The 22,102-nt window shown below is 44.8% G+C and overlaps 1 protein-coding gene across 7 annotated transcripts in view; it reads left to right on the top strand.

Annotated features, from left to right (window-relative positions):
* Window positions 1-22,102, top strand: part of CHKA (choline kinase alpha) — a 60,928-nt gene that overhangs the window by 6,245 nt on the left and 32,581 nt on the right. For all 7 annotated transcript variants that reach the window (XM_042959583.1, XM_042959581.1, XM_042959579.1 and 4 more), the window contains one exon: window positions 18,944-19,055. In XM_042959583.1, coding sequence (XP_042815517.1) covers window positions 18,944-19,055 — 112 coding nt within the window. The remainder of the gene's footprint in view (window positions 1-18,943; window positions 19,056-22,102) is intronic.

The raw sequence follows: 22,102 nt of genomic DNA, 5'->3' as shown, positions 1-22,102 counted from the left end.
TGGTCTGATCTCCAGGGCTGCTGCTCCGTCGTGTCCCGCCAGCTGTGAGCGAGAGCTCCTGTCGCTCCGCACCCTGGCCCGCATTCGGGGTCAGTGGTCTAGATTTGGGCCACTCTGATAGGTGTGAGCTGGTGTCTTGTGGTTTTAATTTGCAATTCCCTAAGGACATGTGATGTATATGCTTTCTTGTCCTCTGCCTGTCTTCTCTGGTGAGGCGTGTGTTTAGGGCTTTTGCCCATTTTTTAAGTTGAGCTGTTTATCTCCTTATTGTCGTGGTCAAAGGGTTCTTTGTATCTTTTGGCCGATAGTCATGTGTGTGTCTTTTGCAGGTATTTTCTTCCAGTTTGTGGTTGTCGTCTTATTTTCTTGAATGACGTCTTTTGCGGAGAAGTTTTAAATTTTAATGAAGTCCAGCTTATCAATTATTTCTTTCGTGGATCATGCCTGTGGTGTGGTATCTAAGATGTAATCACCATAACAGGGTTGTTTAGGTGATTTCCTGTTATAGTCCGGTTTGTCGTTTTGCATTTTACATTTACATCTAGGATCCATTTTGTGTTACCTTTGGGGAAGGATGTAAGGTCTGTGTCTAGATTTCATTTTTTAAATGTGAATGTCTAGTCACTCCAGCACCATTTGTTAAGACTGTCCTTTCCCTACTAAATTGCCTTTGCTCTTTGTCAAGATCAGTGGACTGTATTTATGTGGATCTATTTCTGGGCTGTGCAATCTGTTCCATCGATCTGTTTGTCCATCGTTTTGCCAACACCACACAGTCCCGATTATGCAGCTTTGTAGTAAGTCTTGAAGTCAGGTAGTGTCAGTCCTCTGACTTTGTTCTCCTCTTTTAATACCAGATTGGCTATTCTGGGTGTTTCGCCCCTCCATGTAAACTCCAGAGTCAGTTTGCCAACATTGGGATTTTGATTGGGATTCGTTGGATCTACACAAGTAGGGAAGAATTGACATCTTGGCAATATTGAGTCTTCCTATCCATGGGCATGGGATATTTCTTCATTTTATTTAGTTCTTTGATATTTTTCATTAGAGGTTTGTATTTTTCTTCTTATAGATCTTGTTGGTATTTTGTTACATTTATACTTCAATGTTTCATTTTTTGGTTGCTGATGTATGTGAGAATAGGTTTTTGATTTTAATTTGTACTTGTTCATTGCTAGTATAGGGGACAGTGATTGACTTTTATGTTAACGTTGTATCCTGCAACCTTGCTATAATTCTTATTAGTTCCAGGATTTTTTTTTTTTTTTTTTTTTTTCAGCCTAGCCTCTTAGCTTGTCCAGCTCTGACACCGATGCCCATGTTCTCCTTCTGGGTTTTTCCCTGCAGTGGAACCCTGGCAGCCAGCCTAGCCCCCTCCACTATCTCACCATCCTCTATCAGCTGGCGGAGAATCTTGTCCTGCCCTTGGACAGCCCTTGTCTTTAGCTTTTCAGGGGTCTGTTTTGTATCCACAACGAGGTTGTACAGTACATGTCTTTCATAAGTTATGTATGTGTGTAAGCAAGCTCTGTACCCAACCTGGGGCTCACACTCACAACCCCCGAGGTCAAGAGTTGTACATTCTACTGACTGAGCCAGCCAGGCGCCACTCCTTGTCATTCATAACGTATTTACACATCTCACTGTGGCCGGTGCTTTTTCTGTTCAGTGTCCCAGTGACCCAGGGGCTGATGATGAAACAGCAAGACAATGAGGCCTGGGAGGTCCATGTGAGCTAGGAGTGATGCGGGAGCCCTTTGTGGAGAAAGTGGCAGCACCCCTGAACTCTGAAAGGTGCAAGAACCTCTCTGGTGAGAAGAGCAGGAAGAAGCATGCTACCTTCCAAGGATGCTAAGAATAGTGGCTTGAGGGGCGCCTGGGTGGCTCAGTCGGTTGAGCGTCCGACTTCGGCTCAGGTCATGATCTTACGGTCTGTGCGTTCGAGCCCCGCGTCAGGCTCTGTGCTGACAGCTCAGAGCCTGGGGCCTGTTTCAGATTCTGTGTCTCCCTCTCTCTCTGAACCTCCCCCGTTCATGCTCTCTCTCTGTCTCAAAAAACAATAAAGGTTTAAAAAAAAAAAAAAAGAATAGTGGCTTGAAATGGGTATTTTGGGGGGGGCGCCTGGGTGGCTCAGTCAGTTAAGCATCTGACTCTTGGTTTCGGCTCAGTTCACGATCTCACGGTTCGTGGGTTCGAGCCCCACGTCGGGCTCTGCACTGACAGTGCGGTGCCCGCTTGGGATTCTCTCGCTCTCCCTTTCTCTCTGCCCCTCCTCTGTCTGCTGTCTTTCTCACAATAAATAAGTAAACTTAAAAAAAAAAAAATCGGTGTTTTAGGAACCCTTTCTGTGGGACATGTGGATTACCACGATTGGGTGGTGGTTGTGGTGGTGGCACTAAGGGGATGTAGTGGGTGGAGAGCAGGGGTACCGCTAACCATCTTACAGTACAAAGGACAACCCCTCCTCTTCCTCCAGCAGAGGATCCTCAGACCCCAAGTGTCAACAGTGCCAAGGTTGAACAGCCCTTGGAATACGGGGCTGAAGACCAGCTTTCCTCTTTTGTCCGTTTGGCCCACTCTTAACACATGCGCCTTTGCTTTACCATTGCTCCTGGTGAGCGGCTGGCATTACCTGATCGTCACAGAAACCCCTATCAGATGCTCCTGCATCATTTTATGGTGAGAAGACAGGCTTAAAAGGCATCGAGTAACTTGCCCAAGGCCACACAGCTGTCTGGGAGCCAGCAGCTCACCAAGGTCAAAGGCTGTTCTCTTAACTCTGCCTCCAGGCTCGGGGTTAAGGCCTCTGTTCCTGATTACCACACACTGACGCTGGCGTTTCACTCTAGTTTTGTTTTGTTTTTTTCCCCTCCACCTGAGCTATGATTATTTCAAGTTGAGTTTTAGATGGTCAGAAGAAGTTTTGCAAAAATCCACCCCCCCCCCCCTTTTTTTTCCTTATTCCGTTTGTGCTCCAAATTCATTGGCTGTTTTGGTATTTCACTGTCTTCTATTTTCTATGTATCCAGTCCTTTGTTCTTGCCAGTCCTTTCTCTGTGGAGATAGTGGTTGTGTTTGAATTCCCCCCACCCTTGCCCCCAGTCATTTGACTTTGAGAAAAAGTGAAACCTTTTGTTTCCAGGCGGCGAGCCCCAGGGAGACTGAGTCCGCGCGCTGGACCTGACGCCCAGTTACTTGTGGATAATTTGCAGACATTTCAGGAGCTTTTTTGCTTTTTAGCAAAATACGGTTGGTTAGGTGTGGATCAGATAACTCCCCATCTTAGTTTAGCAGGTGAAAATCTTTTGTTCAAGATTTCCCTGGAGTAGGCAGGTTCTTGGGTTGATCATTCCCTGAACATTGAGCTGATACACCTGAATATGGATCCTTTTCCAAACAATTAAAGATATACAGATGTTTTTGATGGATGAATGGATTAGCAAAATGTCCCATTTATGTACAATGGAATATTTGTTAACCTTAAAGAGAGTCTTTTTTTTTAATTTGAGAGAAAGCGCGCACTCGAGCCGGGGAGAAGGGCAGAGAGAGAGAAGCTTAAGCAGGCTCCATACTCAGTTTGATCCCATGACCCTGGGATCGTGACCTGAGCCTAAATGAAGAGTTGGACACTCAACCAACCGAGCCGCCCAGGCGCCCCGAAAAGAAGGAGGTTCTGACACATGCTACCACAGGGATTAACCTCGAGGACATGCTAAGTGAAATGCTTGCCAGTCACAAAAAAGACCTATATTGTACGATCCGACTTCTGTGAGACCTCTAGCGTAGTCGTATTCATACACACAGAGTAGATGGTGGTGGCCGGGGGAGGGGGGCGGGGAGAATGGAGTGCTAGTGCCCAATGGCTCAGTTTCAGTTTTGCAAGATAAAAAGAGTTGTGGAGACAAATGGTGGTGGTGTTTGCAAAAACAGTGTGAATACACTTAATGCCACTGAACTGTGCGCTTAAAAACGGTTAAGGTGGTAAATTGATACGTGTATTTTATCACAATTTAAAGATTGGAAAAAAATAGGGGTGCCTGGCTGGCTCTTGACTTCAGCGTTGTCAGGCGAACGTGATAACCACTACACTACGGAAACCCTTGACTTCAGGGCTGTAAATTCAAGCCCTGCGTTGAGTGTAGGGATTACTAAAAAAAAATGAAGAAGAAAAAAGGGGCGCCTGGGTGGCTCAGTAAGGTGAAGCATCCAAATCTTGATCTCAGCCCAAGGCTTGATCTCACGGGTATGAGTTCCAGCCCCGTGTTGGTCTCCATGCTGAGCTTAGAGCCTACTGAAAAAATAAAAATAAAAAATAAAAACTTAAAAAAATGGCTGTTGAAAAATTGGAAAAAAAAGGTATGTAGATGTTTGACATTAGGAATGTCATATTTCAAGACTTTGGGCACTCCACTAAGTTGTATCACTATAGCATGGAATTTTCCTGCTTAGACTGCTGTGGAATAAAATAGGAATTAAGTGACCTCTTTGAGACCTGCTAAGTCTACAAATAAAGGATGCGAGCCAGTTTTAAAACTGTTTAAAAATGTGTTCCTAAAATAAAAGCTGTATTACACAATAAACCCTATCTAGCGAAGTGATTATACTCCAAAATTTTAGAGAAATACACTCTGTAGCATAAAGAGTTGAAAACATTGAAGCCACTCCTAGATGCAAATGCAGAGACTAGCTCAGAAGCTCTCTCTTATATGTTTGCCTTATAACTTGTAGTTAAAATTTGTTCTTCAGCAAAATCTCCCAACTACTTCTTTTTAAAAAAAATTTTTTTTAAATTTTTATTCATTTTTGAGACAAAGACAGAGCATGAGTAGGGGAGGGGCAGAGAAAGGGGGAGACACAGAACCTGAAGCAGGCTTCAGGCTCTGAGCTGTCAGCACAGAGCCTGACGCGGGACTCAAACTCACAGAGTGTGAGATCCTGACCTGAGCTGAAGTCGGACACACAACCGACTGAGCCACCCAGGCGCCCCTCCCCAGCTACTTCTTAACCTACAAACTGGTAGTTGAATCTCGGGATGTGACATTCGCCAAGTGCCCAAATCTGTACTGTGTATGCCAGCTTCCTGATGCTGATGTGTTAAAGTGGGTCACATGATGCAGCCCAAATAAATCACATCTACTGGACTGTTAAGCTTTTTTCCTGGGGCTGAGAAAGTTTTGATGATCTCATTGACTCCAGTCTGTCTTCCTTTTATTTATTTTTATTAACAATTTTGTTTATGATTTCTCCTTTTTTTTTTAGATGTTTATTTATTTTGAAAAAGAGAAAGAGTGAGTGAGCAGGAGCAGGGAGAGAGAGAGAGAGAGGGAGAGAGGGTCCCAAGCAGTCTCCGCATTGTTAGTGCAGAGCCCAACATGGGGCTTGAACCCATGAACTGTGAGATCATGACCTGAGCCACACCAAGAATTGGTGAGCCACCAACTGAGCCACCCAGGGGCCCCTCCCTCCTCCTCCTCCCCCCTCCCTCCTCCTCCTCCATTTTATTATTTTAAGTAATTTCTACACCCAGTGTGGGGCTCGAACTCACAATTGTGACGTCACGAGTCACGTGCAGACACCCCTTGACTTCCTTTCACATGTAGAGTGTGTTTAACACGCTGTGTGAACTTTACAGAGCAACCAAAATTGCATAACAGTTTTCGTGGCCAACAGCTGATGGTAGCATTCGATGCTTTTGGCAAGGTGGGCGGAGAGTCTGGACAGATTTGCGAAGTGGCCTTTGTTTCCTCTGTTTGTGCTGTGGAACCAAGATGACAGCTCGCTCCTGTGACTTTATGCCTGGAGAGGGGGTGAGGAGCTTCCGGGCAGCACTGTCCTGTCCCACGTGACGGTCCGGACAGTAGAAAGCAGAGGGGTAACTTTCCAGCTGTGGCAGCAGTAACCGCCTTCCCTTGCTTCCTCTTCGTATGGTGGGGTCACTTCAAGCGACTTGTTCCCTGTGTTTCAAAGGGGAGCACTTCGGCCACCGCTGGCCTCCCAGGTGAAAAACAGCTGTGCCCCAAACGGTGACGTCAGTGGCCTTGTCTCATTTACCTCGTAGTGGAGAAGTGTCCATTTTCTCTCCCCTTCCTTGACGATTTACACTTTGCCAGTATATTACGTCCGGGAATTAATTGTGCTTTATGGCTACATGTTAGAGTAGCCTGTTCGAATGGTAAGGGCCTAGTAGCAAATTAAGAGGAACTTGATTTCTTTTGTGCACTGCCGGGTTTTGGGGTTTTGCGGACTTGCCCCCGGGTGTAGGTAACATATAAATCTCCCTGAGCTGCTTTACTGTCTAGCAGCCTAGACTTCTGTTGGAAAGGGGTGTGCTACCAGCTCTGGAACAATGGAGCTGATGTAGAGAAAGACAAGTTGGGGCAGAAGAATACCTAGTTCTCTGAAGTTGAGGGTTGGAAAATTAATCAAGAAGCAGATGAGCTCTTATTATAGATAATGGATAAAAAACATTTAGGCTGTGTTAAAGGCCATCAGGAAATGCAGGGCTGAAAAGGAGGCCTGGGCATAACAATCCTGAAAAGCACCCAGAATATTATCTGTTATGTGACTTGAGGCACGAAGTTTGCAGTAAAAGCTCGATGAGCTGGGGCCCAATTTACTGAAAATTTTCCTTATTCTCTTTTTTTTTTTTTTTTTTTTTTTAACTACTCTCTTGTCCATAAAATCAAGTAAAGGGTTAGATTTGTGCTTATCAAACTAGAATACCTATGTTAGTACTCCGGCCACCGTGTAATCTTATAAATCTCCCCAGAAAGCTAATTGTATTAACAGATTCAGAGAGTAGTTTGCATTGACCAGCTGTGTTTGTTAAAACAGAAAAATGGTATATTATGGAGCAGAAGAGAAAATGCTGCCTGGATATGTATATAAAAGTTTGCACTTAGGAGAAAGCAAACGTGTTTCTTACCTGGCATTCGAAACACTTTGATGGGAGAGTTTGAGAAGTTATGGTTTAAATGGTATCTCTGGGTTCTTCTGCTTTAATACTCTTGTCTTTTATGAGAAAGTTTTGTTTTTTATTGAAGTATAATTAACATACAGGGTTATATTAGTTTCAGGTGTACAACATAAGATTCAACAATTGTGCACATTATTCAGTGCTCACCATGATAGGTGTGGTCTCCATCTCACTAAAAAATGTTATTATAATATTATTGACTCTGTATTCTCTGCTGTACTTTTCATTTCGGTGACTTGTTTATCTCATTCTTTTGAAAGAAAATGTAAAAGTAAGAAGATGCAAGATTATCTAAGAGTTAAAAACATTCCCTGTTGTGCTTTGGAAGCCACTCAGGTCTGAGTTCCCTTGTTGTTCTTGCCTCTCTAGTTCTGCAGTGATATTTCATGTTTAGATCAGCAAGGGGCTCAGATCATTAATAGCTACATCATATTTGCAAGTTATATTTAAGGCAGGAATGGAGGGAGGTATGAAGGAATTTTAGATTTTCAACAAGAATGTTCCGTTAACCTGTAATTGTCTTGTGGTTAGGATGATACTTCTTCTTCGTACCTACTTGACGATTAACCAGGAAGTTCAATCAAGTGGGCTAGCTCCCTCCCTGAGCATTCCTTTTCTTTGTGAAGTGATTACAGAAGACAATGGGAAAGAACAAGGGTTATTTTTGTTCATGTTGTTAAAAAAAATTTTTTTTTTGAGTAGGTAATCTGCGTACTGGTTTTCAAATTCAGACATGAAGGGGTGTGCCGTAATTCTTTCTGTCACCTCTGGCCCCAGTGCTCCTCTCTAGAGGCAAGCAACGTTCTTAGGTTCTTAAACATTCTTCCAGAGAGATGCTTCGCATGTGTTAGTATATTTGGGTGTACTCATTCTTTCAACAAATATTGAGAGCTGCTCTGGGCCAGGCAGTGTGCAGGGGGCTACGAATATGTAGCCTCCTCCTCCTCTTTAAAACTTACAATAAAAAAAAAAATGTGAACTTACAATAGATCACCTTTTTTTGTGTGCTGAGAGCAGCACTATATCTCAGAGATCGTTTTATATTGGTATTTATTGAGCTGTCTTATTCTTTTAAGTAGGGACATGATGTTGTATTTTAACTTAAATATTATTCTGATATTTTCATGATAGTTCAAATACCAGAGCTTCTGTTTTCTAAGGTAATCACTCTAATAAAAAGATTGCATGTATGAAGTGCCTACTATTGCCAGATACTATATTGATCACATTCATCTCAGTTAATCTGGGTAGCGGTCCTAGGAGAGAGGTGTTCTTAGCCCCGGGGTCCCAGAGAGGTTGAGTAGTTTGCTGGAAGTGAAAGTGTTAATTAATGGTGTGAATAATCAGCCTCCTGTCTGATCTTCTAGTCTCCTTCCCATTGCAGTTCCCACACAGTGTGATGGTTCTTTCTAATATTCACTCAGATACGCGCTTCAGTTTTGGCAGGAGGTTATGTTCTCCTGTCCCTGTTATTGCCCAGCTTTTTTGTGATCAGTCGCTCCGTATGACAGCACCCGTTGCTTGTCAGGTATGTGCGCAGGTATCCAAGGACTCCGGATGACCGTGAGTGTGTTGCTCAGTCCTGTGTTTGAGATCGGTAATAACCAAAAGATACTGCCACCCTCACATCCAATCAGATACGCCTGAGCGTTAGAGACCTGTGCGGGCACACATCCTGTGACAGTCCGGGACCAGGTGACATTTGTGTACATTGAGAGCAGGGGCATGTGGGGAAGCCCAAGAATCTTGCAGGTGTCTCTGACCCTTTTCAGGGACCCCACGTCACTAATGAAAACTGCAGACAGATCTGGTGTATGGGTGGCCCTTCGTCCATTTGTGGACTGTGAATAAAGAAGCCTAGGGTTCTGCAGGGTGTGTGTATGATCAGTGGGCAGGCAACTCATGCCTAAAGTAATGGTTGTAGTTTGACTTTTCCCTGCCCATGTGCTATTGAAAATGCCATCTTTTCTGAGTCTTCCTGTCTGACTCTCTTCCTTTTCCTGCCTTTGCATTTGGCCAGCTGGCTCAGTGGCGGAATTCAGGATGATGTGCTGCGGAAGCCCCCTCGGGGGGAGACGGCCATAGCTACTAAGGCAGAAGTTGAAGACTTTGAAAAGCCAGGAGAGTGTGGACAGCATGGGAGTCTGTAGGAGGAGGGCAAAGGGCAAGAGTGGTGGGTGTTAGCAAACTTCCATTCCCTGGACTTTATTCTGGAATGTTTCTCTTGACTGTTTTTACAGTGTCCTGGGTGCCAGGACGGTGGAACCCCGGCAGTGGGAGAGGGGGAGAAGAGAAGGTGCTGGGTTCTGTGTCTGTGTGAGAGTCCTCTCCTACTGGCCTCAGACTTGAAGGGAGGAAGGAAAAGTGGCAAAAAAGATCTGTGGGGAGGAGAAAAGAAGTATCTGGCCAGGACCAGAGAGGAAAGGACCCCTGGTGGCAGTGGTGGGGCAAGAGTAAGAATGGACATGTGAAGCTGGGACTCAGAACAGCCGTGGAGAGGTTTCCGGAAACTGGGTAACTTTCTCATTCTGCAGCTCTTACTGATGTTTCTTTTTCCAGATCCGAAAACCAGAGCTTGATTGCTCTTAGGGTCTTCCAGTTCCACTGGAAGTGTTCAGTCGTTGGGAGCAGATTTTAACCAAATGATGGTGGCCGTAGTTAAGACACCGAAGTTTAATATTAAGAGGATGGTTCAGATAAATCCATGAATGTTCAGTCCACAGTGAACTACTTAAGGCAAGTCGGTTATCACTGGCTTAAAGAGAAAAATAACAGCTTTATTAGGATACCATAAAGTGCACCCTTTTAAATTGCACAGTTCAGTGGTTTTTAGTATTTTTAAAGGGTTCAGTCACCACTGTCTTTTCAGAACATTTTCATCACCCCAGAAATAAATCCTGTACCATTATAGCAGTCTCTCTCCATGCTCCCCTTCTTAGCTCCTGACGACCACTAATCTATTTAACATCTTATGGACAGGTAGGGTCCTACAACATGTGTGGACTTTGTGACCGTTTCTTTCACTTAGTATAATGTTTTTAGTGTTTGTTCATGTTGTAGCATGTATCAGTACTTTGTTCCTTTTTGTGGTTGAACAGTATTCTGTTGCATGATATTCCACAGCTCGTTTATTCATTCATCAGTGGGTAGACATTTGAGTTTTTCCATTTTTTGGCTATTGGGGACATCGCATACAGTTTTTGTGAGGACATATGTTTTCAGTTCTTTTGGGTGTATATGTCCTAGGAGTGGAACGGCTGGGTCAGGTGGTGACTTGATATTTAACCTTTTGAAGATGTCACTGATCTTTTGAAGCCTCTGTCAAAGAGAATCTCCATAGACCCCAACAGATATTCTCCATTGTGATTGAGAGGATACCCAAGATTGTTGTTGCTTTGACCCGTTGTGATCTTTACCAGCACCATGTTTTCCTGCTACCTACGGTCTCGGTTTTATATATACCCTAAATTGCCAACTGATTTTTTGAGAAGAGTTTGTTACAGTGTATGCTGTTGATTGTGTATTAGATGCCATGAAGTATGTGACATAAGCTCTTAATTAAAAATTACAAACATTTAGAAAGTAGTAAAGAATTCAAAAGTAGAGGAACTTTATCAAATTGGAACACTCTGCTTAATTGGCCTCAGGTTCCTTCCTTTGCCCAGAAATAACCATCATTCTGAATTGGTGTTAAAATTCTCTTTGTTTCATCCTGAAATAAGATTGTGATCTAAAGATCAGGTCTTTATAATTGAAATCTTATATAACCTGTGTGGTTTAAGTGCTAAAGCCTTAGAGTATTAAAAAAAATTTTTTTTAATGTTTTATTTATTTTTGAGACAGAGAGAGACAGAGCACAAGCAGGGGAGGGGCAGAGAGAGAGGGAGACACAGAATCCGAAGCAGGCTCCAGGCTCCGAGCCATCAGCACAGAGCCCGACGCAGGGCTTGAACCCACAAACTGTGAGATCATGACCTGAGCCGAAGTTGGACGCTTAACCAACTGAGCCACCCAGGCGCCCCAAGCATTAGAGTATTTTTTGTGGTAGGTGGAGTTGTAATAGAATAGCTGACATGTAGGAGAATTAGTAATCCTGTGTGTTTGGGGATATTGTGGTTCGTATCTGACTACATGGAACCTGTTGCCATGTAGGCTTCTATGGCGGGAAGACCTCTCATGCCAAGAAGGCATGGTTGATGTTTTTTGCCATAAGGAACTTTGAGAGCGAGTAGCATCAGATACCAGATGTTAGTGTTACATGGGGTGGTTTCTGTTTTGAAATGGTTTTGTAGGGCTTCTCAAGGCTCTTTTTAATAATTGTTGATAAAAAAAAGCAATTGTTGATTAGTACGTTGCCTACTGTGACATAGTATCTTTGACCCATTTCTGAGTCAACTAAATTTTTAGATTAACTGCTAGTTTACATTTTCTGATTTTCTCTTCTCCTCACAGTGGTTAGTGCAATTAATTTTATGGCTTTCTGGGGAGAGTAATGAGTTGACATTTATCAGTTTGGGGGAAAATCATTGATGCTTGTTGCCAAGAAGTCATTTAAATAAAGCTGCTGGCTCTCAGCATGTTTTATAGTTTATTTAATAACTTTTTTGGTCTGTATTGATGTACCTACAAATATTTCCTGTGCAAGTTTTTTAACTTTAAAATTTTTCGTAGCCTTTGTTAACTTCATGTATATTGTAGCCTTAAAAAAATAAGTTCTCGCTAGCAAATTGATGTTTCTAGAAAGTAATATTTTGATATATCAATTTTTCATTGATAAGTCAGTCAAGACTGTGAGGCAGGAGTTGTGATGTGCTAACAGGTGAGGACGAGTGAGTGGCTTATATGTAGGATACTTTGGCAATGGGCAGCAAGAATTTTAAGATGTTAGTGTCCTTTGACCCAGAAAAACCAGCTGTAACTAAAGGGTCTCGTCAGATTGTGCAGAAAGGTTGATGTACAGGTGTCCATACTATAGAGTTATGAATAGAAGTAAACAGTTACGTAGAAGCCCGCCGTCTCCAGCAGTCCGCCCTTGGCTAAATAAACCATGCTCGGTCTTTAAGATGAAATTGTATGCATGATTAAAAATTGTGTTTTTAATGATGAATTGATGGAAAATGTTCGTAATATAAATGGAAAAGGAACATTAGAGTGTGGTCCTAATTTTAATAACAAGAAAGAAGTAGGAAAAGAGGAGCTTAGGAAAATGGCAAATAAAAAACCCAGAACGTGTAGGGGCGCCTGGCTGGCTCGGTGGATAGAGCATGTGACTCTTGATCTCAGGATCCTGAGTTCACGCCCCATGTTGGGCATGGAGCCTACTTAAAAAACAAAACAACAACCCAGAATGTTCAAAGTCGTCATGTTCGAGTGATAGACTTTGGGTAACTTGTTATATTTCTTATTTTGGGAGTCTTTAAGATCCGTATTAACAAGATTTTTTGGAACACGAATTCTGAAATCCGAAAGGCACACAATTTACTGCACGTCATAAGCAGGCTCCTTTAGTTGGTCCGGTAACACTGATAAAACCTGCGTCTTTAAAAACATGCCCAGGTCACCTGAGTTCTTTATTGCTTGTGGTGGGGAGGTCGACCTTCAGAGCCAGTGTGATGGAAGCAGCACAGTGCTGCTTTCTAGAAAGGGGCTGCTGTGTGGCTTTGTTTTCACAAACTACTTTCTTTAGCACAGAAACCCCTTAGCCATCGGGCTTCAGCTTGGTGGGGGTTTCTTTGCTTTGTTACTGCGTGGCTTTTCTATCCTTTGTGTTTCCACGTGTGCTGCCATTAGAGAAGTCGCTGTTCTTCGTTGTGAGTTGTTTCTTGATTAGCTGTATATCAAGAGAAATTGAGATGGTTATTTTAATGTCTGATTTAAGCACTTTGTTCCACCCGTTGGTCCGTTGGCTCTGTGTTAGAGGCCTGCGCGCGGGATGGGTTACGGGCACGCGGCCTGGTGAGGGTGCCCGCCAGCGGCGCCGTCCAGGTTGCTACCTGCTATGGGTCGCTTCCATGTGTCGACTGCGAAATGAATGTGTTCGTTTTGTTTGAGTTGATATTTTTGCTTACTTGAGTGTCCCCCGAGTTTGACTATGACACGTACGTTTCTCAGAGAGCTGTTCTGCCACTTGTTTGAAGCCTGGAGAGTTTCTGGGATTTTACTTTGGAGAATATCTCGACAAATTATACGGTCATTGGGCTGTTGTAGTCTTGCTACCATGTCTAGGGCATATCTTCCCAACATATCTTCTTGTTCCTTGTCGTGTTGTTTGGCTCCATTGGTAACTGGGTTTTTGTCTACGTGGTTTCTCCCGGTTTGGGTCATCCGTGGTAATGACCTTGTTTCCTTTATCTTGCTAGTCACTACAAAATAACCAACGGTTTACTTCCTCCCGCTACAGCCTATTGAGCAACAGGGGCTACAGATAATTCAGGAGATGAAGGGTTTCCAGGTTGTGGGCTTGTTTCTGGCCCAGCTGGCTGGCCTGCCTCCTCTAGGAGTACGGGATTAAACTTTGAAATGAGTCACACAGTTTAGAACAGTAGCTCATCTGTTTGCTCCCGCTGTTGACTGAAGTCTCAAGAGTGTGTGACAGGAAGGAAAACGAGGGCTTTTAACTGATGGAATGCCTGTTCTCTCGCCTGGTAGCCAGGAGCCTGTGTGGCTGGGCGGTTCTGATAAGCTGCCCATTAGAGGCGTTGCCCTGAGTTGAGAAGAAAGGTCAAGGCTCCCTCAATCCTCTCCACACCTTTCTGTGTGCTTCAAGGTTCACTTGGGGGAAGTCCGAGCCTTGGGTTCCCCTGGTCTGTCTTCTTCCCTCACTGGGGTGGCAACTGATTTGCCTTTTTGGGAAAAGAGGTCTTTATTCTTGTGAAGATTCCTAGGTACTCATGATTGTTTTCTGTTAAATAAGATACTGAAAAAGTTCTTAAATATGACTTTTGTTTACATGTGGGAAATATTGTTTCTGTAGAAACACATTCAAGTTTTTAATTGGTTAGGGGAAAATTATTCCATAGGAAAAAAGCCATTTTTCTTTTTCAAAAAGTGCTTTATTGACATATAGTTCACATACCATACAATTCACCCATTCAAAGCATATGTATCGGTTGGTATATTCGCAGGTATGGGCAACCGTCATCCCATAGTCCTTTGTAAAAATAGCTACCTTTTAAAAAAATGTCTTATTCACTTTTGAGAGACTGCAAGCAGGGCGGGGGGGGGGGGGGCGCAGGGAGAGAGGGACAGAGGATCCGAAGCGGGCTCTCTGCCGACAGCAGTGTGCCTAATGTGGGGCTTGAACTCATGAACTGTGAGATCATGACTTGAGCCGAAGTCAGATGCTCAACTGACTGAGCCACCCAGGTGCCCCTCCCACAGCCAATTTTAGAACATTTTCCATCATCTTGGAAGGAAACGCTGGCCCCTTCAGCCCTAGGCACTCACGGATCTACTTTCTGTCTATAAATTTCCTGGTTCTGGACATTTTGTATGAATGGAATCACATAATATGTGACTGGTTTCTTTCACCTAGCATAATGTTTTTTTTTCAAATGTTTATTTTTGAGAGAGAGAGTGAGAGCCAGGGAGGGGCAGAGAGAGAGGGAGACACAGAATCCAAAGCAGACTCCAGGCTCCGAGTCGTCAGCACAGAGCCCAGTGCGGGGCTCGAACTCATGAACTGCTAGATTATGGCCTGAGCTGAAGTCGGACGCTCAACCAACTGAACTACCCAGGCACCCTTCACTGAGCATAATGTGTTTAAGGTTCATGTATGTCGTAGCAGGTGTCAATACTTCATTCGTTTTTAGAAACATTGTGAGGGGCGCCTGGCTGGCTCAGTTGGAAGAGCGGGCAACTCTTGACCTCGGGGTTGTGAGTTTGAGCCCCATGTTGGACGGAGAAATTGAAGAAGCTTTAAAAACATAAAACATTGTGGTGAAGTATACACAGCGTGAAATTTACTCCTTTTAGCCATTTTCAAGTGTGCAGGTCGGCGGAATTAAGGGTGCTTGCACTGTCGTGCAGCCGTCGCCACTATCCATCCCAGGAACAGTTTCGTCTTCCTGGTCTGAAACTCTGTCCCCGGGTTACACATCCAGTTCCTCATCCCCCCCCCGCCCAACACTGTCCTTTGAAATTCAACTAGCTCAATCTGTTTTTAGTCATTTTGTATGTGTTTCGTGGAATGTGGTATATCCCTTTGACATTCAGCCCTGCCGACATCTTGATTTTAGCCACATAAGACCTATTTCCTGGCATCTGAACTCCAGAACTGTAAGATAAGTTTGTGTTGTTTTAAGCCATGAAGTGTGTGGTCGTATGTTACGGCAGCCACAGGAAACAAAGACCTTTGTTTTATGCAGGTTTGTACAGATTCATCCTGATGTAAGGCTCTTGGGATTGTGTGGCTGGCACAGCACCTACTATGTGCTTAGCATGACACCTGGTGCTCCCCCACTCTGTTTGGTCTCCCCATCTATGAATGGGCGGCAAGATCAGCATCCACCCTGCCGGACTGCAGGGAGAGTGAACTGAGCTCACCTGTTGAACGCTGCAGCCCAAGAAGCGCTCTCTCTCTCTCTCTCTTTTTTTTAAGTGTATTTATTTTGAGAGAGAAAGCACGTGGGGAAGGGGTAGAGAGAGGGAGAAAGAGAATCTCCAGCAGGCTCCACACTGTCAACATGGAACCCAGTGTGGGGCTTGAACTCACAAACTATGAGATCATGACCTGAGCCAAAATCAAGAGTCAGACGCTTCACCAACTGAGCCACCCAGGTGCCCCATGGAGCTCTTAAAATGACTAAAGAAAGTGCAAGTCTTTTCCAGAGGGGTGAGTCTGAGGCTCAGAGAGATTTAGCGAGGTGCCCAAGACCACACAGCTGCCACAGTAAGCGGCAGAACTGGGATTTGAAGCCCTGGCTCTGAAGCCAGTGGTCTTTCTTGCAGCATGATGCCTTCTCCCGGGACTGTCTCTTAGGGGGCCTACGGTCTCATTAGTCAGGGAGCCACGCCTAACCCACTAGACCTAGTAGGACAGTGAACATGACAGGAGGGAATTGGAGAAGAGACACTCAGTGGGACAAGAGTGCTGTTGGTTATTGTCATCTTCAGAGAAGCTTTATTGAGCACTGACCATTGGGGGTCACTAGCCTTGAGTATTGAAGAGAGATATTCCCCCTGCCTTCAAGGAGCTAGCAGGGAAGATGGGGAAAGCTTCTTGAGGAGGTTGGGCTTTGAACTTGGTCTTAAACCGTAAGGAGGTAGTTTTTAGCAGAGTAAGGAGTTTCCAGATGGGGAGAACACGATTAAGTGGATGTGTGACCAGCTGGATCGGTTGGTACTAGGTTTAGCCGCTTCTAACGGAAAACCCCAGAGTAACAATGACTTAACACAGAGATTTATTTCCCTTTTGTGTAAAGGGACACAAGGGTGGACAGGCTGGGCAGGTGTGGCAGCTCCGTGGGCTTGATGGGGATGCGGGTTCCTTGCAGCTAACTACTCTGCCAGTCCTAGGACGTGATCCAAGAAACCGCTGAAGCTCTGGCTGTATGTGCCTGGTGAGATCCCGGCAAGAAAAGCGGAAACAACAATAGACATTTCAACATAGAGAATTTAATATAGGGAATTGGGAATCGGCTGAACAGGTATCGGAGAACGCAAAAAGCAAAAATGGGACCCAGTGGCACACAGAACCGCAGGAAGCAGCCCCTTCCCTGGGCTGAGGGACAGAAGGAAGAGGTTGAGGTTACGAGACCCTGGGGCTGGAACCCCCAGCCCCCCGTGGAGAGGGCGCTGCTGGGCTGCTACTGGATCTGAGAACTTGCAGGGCCCCCCGCCCGGAGCCGGGGCCCAGGCCTGCGAGCTGGTACCCTGGGTGATGCCGGTGTTGGCGAAAGCAGCGGGGCTTCCGCTGTTGCTCCCGCCGCGCTCGGAGAAGAAGAGCCGGCAGACGCAACATCTCCCTCCTCCTGCCTTCCTGCCTCCCTGCAGGACCCCCGCTGGCCGGACCTAACTGGGAGCAGCTGGCAAAGGAGATTTGTAACCGGTGGAGCCCCAGCCCGGCACCACAATGGAGAACTGCAGGGTGGATATGGACTCAGAGACCAGAGCTTAGTTACCACTTGACACGCCACCGTCTCCCGTGTCAGACGGCAGGAGAAAGGACGGGGAGAAAGGGGCAAGGCCCGTGCGTGTGTTTTAAGTTGACCTCCACAAGTCGCACAAACACCTCCTCTTATGCTGTATTTGTCAGCACCCGGTCGCATGGGCACACGTACCTGTAAAGGCAGCTGGTAAATGCGGTCTTCGTGGCGGGCGCGTTGCTGCCTGCCTAAAATCTGGCTTTGCTTACCGAGGAAAGGGAGGAGAATGCCACAGCTGAAATTCCGAAATTGCTAGTTAACGTCAATCTGCCAACACGAACCCCCAGATGAAAATTTCTCCCCGTTCTCTTTCCGCCCCACACGGCCTCCTGGTCCGTATCTTGTAGCTCTTGGCGGCCCCGGTCATTGTGTGCTCGTGATACCTGTGTAATTGTGCACATGACGGTGTAAATTAGGTTTGTGTTCTGGCCTCACTTGGGGAGCGTAGCTTGACTGGGCTTTTTATGGATGGAGCAGGGAGAGAGCTGGGGACTCCTGTGACCAGGAGATATCCTTCTAGAAACTGTGGTTCGGTCTGCTGGTCACTTTTCCTCCCAGAGTTGCACCTACTGCCACGAGATACCGCAGCCTCTGCGAGGCAGGTGTGGACGTTGCTGCAGCATGTAGCCTCCCGCACTGCCCTGTGACTTTGAATTCGGACAGTTTTATGTCTGCTTCCTTCGCCAGAGAGGATGTTTCTTGAGGGCGAGGCCCAGAACACAGTCGAGGTTTATGTTACCCTGGCTCCCGGCAGAGGGCTGTACTTACGGAATGGCTCCTTAAGATTTGCCAGGTGGATAAAACTAGGGCCGAGGGACTCTGAAGTCTGCTGCAGATGGGTTGCTTCTTGTATTTCATATTCCTTCATTGAGCTCGATTCCTCCGTTCGCTAACCTTCTGCTTCTGTACCTGATCATGTCCAACCTGGGCAGGTGCGTTGTCCCAAAGGCAGTTCCTTTCCTGTTTTAAATGACCCCTGTGACTTGTTTCTTGTCTCTCTCATAGAGTGCAAGTTTCAGGGTACTGAGAAGTCCCATTTCCACTGAGTGCTCCAAGGACCAGTTACGTTGCGAATCAAAAAAAAAAAAATTTTTTTTAATGTTTATTTTTGTGAGAGAGAGAGAGAGAGACAGAGACAGAACGCGAGCAGGAGAGGGGCAGAGAGAGAAGGAGACACAGAATCCGAAGCAGGCTCCAGGCTCCAGGCTCCAAGCTGTCAGCACAGAGCCCGATGCGGGGCTGGAACTCACAAACTGTGAGATCATGACCTGAGCCGGAGTCAAGAGTTAGACACTCAACCGACTGACACCCCCGGGGTACCCCCGGTTGAGGGATTTTTAAGAACATGAAACTACATGTACTTCCAGTGGAAGGTCCTGGGGGAGGTGGTTTAAGTATTGCCCCGAGATTTTAACCTGCTCGTTGTGGGAATATAATGGAAATTTCAGATCATGGAAGAACATGGGCCTGAAAGAGCGCATCTGGGATTTCCTCTATTCCCAGTGCTGCAGGGGGTTCTCTTCCATCCAGGTCATTCCCTAGAGGCACCGACCGTGTGCAGGCGCACACATGCAGTTTAGACAAAACTCCCCCCCCAGCGCTAATCTAAGAAGAATACGTTGGGAATTTGCCTGTTTTTAATATGACTGAATTGGTCTAAAAACCGCGGAGCCTGTCATTGGTATCGCGTGTATCCTAAGAGCTGATGGAGACTTCGATGAGAACCGTTCCCGTGGGACCCCGATTTCTCATCCATAGTTGCCCAAGAAGGTTTAGCTGACCTTGAAAATACTGATGCTTACTGTCCTCTTACTTCCAACAGAGGTGGCCTCAGTAACATGCTGTTCCAGTGCTCCTTACCTGACACCGTGGCCACCATTGGTGACGAGCCTCGGAAAGTGCTCCTGCGGCTGTACGGGGCGATTTTAAAGATGGTGAGTTTGTCGGCTGTGTGGGGTCGGGAGGGCCCTGTGAACAGTTTTCATCCTCTCTCTTGAATTACCTGGAAAGAGATTTTAAATACTTGAATGGTATTAAAACTGTTTTTTACATACTGCTTTTATTTTAATTCGGCTGCACAACTGGGTTTTTTGCTTATATCCTGTTATGTTCTGAATTCCTGTTTTTGCTTATAATTCATTAGTATGCTAGTACAAATATTCTCAGCTTCATATCCAGAAGAAATATGATGTTGGTTAAATCTTTAGTAGTGGTTATGATGCTTGGATTTTCCACACATTGAAATTTTTAGCTGAGACCTGGGTTGTAAAATTCTAATGTGGAAAAGGTATTGTTTTAAATTACATATCCAAAAGGTTTTACGGGTACAAGGGAGTTCCAGTGGACAAAGTATGATCTCAGTGGAGCTCTATTTATTAACTACCTCCCATCGAGATTTTTTTTGAAACTTTGAATTGGTTAGACTCATAATCTTCCTAAATTTTTATATTACTAAATTGAATCTAACTTTCAATTAAAGTGCTTTATTTTTTGAATCGTCTTAACCGATTATAGGAGATGCCAAATGTCTGGCTTTTTTTTTTTTTTTTTTTTACTATTTATACTCTGAATTTACCATTTTACTGACCATACACACAGATGTTCATTTGCTATATTTCTGTGGTAGAATTTTGATATCCATTTAAATTTTCTTGGAAAGGGCCTATTTTGATCATCATAAAACAGGGAATAATTTTCTCATTGTTTTAAGAGACTAGTCTCCATTCAATCTGATAAGCAGATTATGTCCATGCCTACAATAATTTGGTTGTAACGTTCAGAAATATTATAGTTAAAATCGGTACTCTGTGTCATAACGTGACCGAGCCTTTTCGTTGGATAGTTTTTCCTCGGCGTTTTCAAGCTGTGCAGTGCTGAGGATCTGACAGTTGGAAGCCAGATGATATGTTCAAGTTGTGTGTGTTCACCCAAGGAGATCTGAGGCCTCTTTGTGATGGAGCACACAGCTGACCCTGGCCCCTTACTGACAGTACACAGGCAGCAGGGTTCTAATGTTGACCACCCAGCTGAGTTTTTCATTTCATCAAGTTGTACTTTCAAAGCACAGTTTTTGAAAAACCCAGTTGATGTCCTTTTGGTACTTTTATTTTTTTGTTTTTTCTTAATTTTTGTTTATTTTTGAGAGAGAGAGAGAGAGCATGAGCGGGGAAGGGCAGAGAGAGAGGGAGACACAGAATCCGAAGCAGGCTCCAGGCTCTGAGCTGTCAGCACAGAGCCCAACGTGGGGCTTAAACTCACAAGCCACAAGATCATGACCTGAGCTGAAGTCAGATGTTCAACCGACTGAGCCACCCAGGTTCCCCCCTTTTGGTACTTTTAAAGAAATCAATCTGTAGCCATTTTTTCTTTGGGGGACTTTCACATTTTCTAACCATTATGTCCCATTTCTGTTTATTTGTGTGCTTTCATTTAAGCTGCACTTTTTTTTTTAATTTTTTTTTTAACGTTTTATTTATTTTTGAGACAGAGACAGAGCATGAACGGGGGAGGGGCAGAGAGAGAGGGAGACACAGAATCGGAAGCAGGCTCCAGGCTCTGAGCCATCAGCCCAGAGCCCGACGCGGGGCTCGAACTCACGGACTGCGAGATCGTGACCTGAGCCGAAGTCGGACGCTCAACCGACTGAGCCACCCAGGCGCCCCAAGCTGCACTTTTAAAATACTTTAAAAAATATATATATATGTATATTACATATATACATATATATATATTTTTAAATGTTTGCTTTGAGAGAGAGAGAAGAAGTGGGTGAGGGGCAGAGAGAGAGAGAGGGAAAGAGAGAATCCCAGGCAGGCTCCACACTAACAGCATGACTGTTCACGGCTTGATCCCATGAGCTGTGAGATCATGACCTGAGCCGAAATCAAGAGTTGGATGCTTAACTGACTGAGCCACCCAGGTGCCCCTAAAATACTTTAGTAACCAGCTGCTGGAATTGTGTATGATATAGGCTATTGTTTAAATCTGCTTTATGAGGCTTTTATTTGTATTTATAACTTAAATAAGGGTGTTTTAAACGTGTGCGATGCACTCTTCCAGGTGCTGGGCTAAGCCAGTTGCCAGGCTCTGTGCTCTGTCTGGAGCCGCAGTGCGGTGACGGGGGCGAGGGAAGTGCTCGGGATCTGTGCCGTTTAGGTTGCTGGTCACTGGTCGCACGTGGCTACCAAACATGTGAAAATGTGGCAAGTGTGACCAAGGCTTGGAATTTTAAATTTTAATTAATTGAAATTACAGTGGTCACACCTAGCTGTGGCTACCATGTTGGACAGCGCAGCTCTAGAATGTGCTGTGTTATCTGATGGGTAACTTAGTAGAAGCCACCGACAGCACAGCCTGGAACTGAGCAGTTGTCTCTTCCCCCTAATAAAGATTCACTATCAGTAGTTAATATTTTGTCCTGTTTGAAATTTTGGCAGTGTAGAATTACTGCCTTACAGTACTTAAATGCAATAGAAATGTCTGGAAATAGATATTTTTTTTAATGTTTGTTTATTTTTGAGAGAGAGTGAGAGAGAGCAGGTGAGCAGGGGAAGGGCAGAGAGAGAGAGTGGGACAGAGGACCCGAAGCAGGCCCCAGGTTCCGAGCTGTTCGCACAGAGCCCTAGGCGAGGCTCCAACCCACCAACTGTGAGATCATAATCTGAGCTGAAGTCGGGCACCCAACCAACAGAGCCACCCAGGCACCCCTGGAAATAGAATTTGTTTTAACAATTCTATTTTCCTATTCATTTTTACAAAAACAAATAAAAAACCTCTTAGGTAACTCAAAATAAATAGAATAAAGCTACTCAAAGTGGAATTAATCCTTACCAAACTAACAGAATGGAGTATGTTTTGCATATAATTCTAATTTCTGGGGAACACCCTACATTTAGCTTCTTAATGATGCTTATCAGCAAATGCCAGTTGCCGTTCCTGAAGGTGCATCCGCCATGCAGGGCAGAAGCTGTACCTGGAGGTG

Source organism: Panthera tigris, chromosome D1, assembly GCF_018350195.1.
Source record: "Panthera tigris isolate Pti1 chromosome D1, P.tigris_Pti1_mat1.1, whole genome shotgun sequence".
Taxonomy (NCBI): domain Eukaryota; kingdom Metazoa; phylum Chordata; class Mammalia; order Carnivora; family Felidae; genus Panthera; species Panthera tigris.
This window is presented reverse-complemented; position numbering and strand designations above follow the sequence as displayed.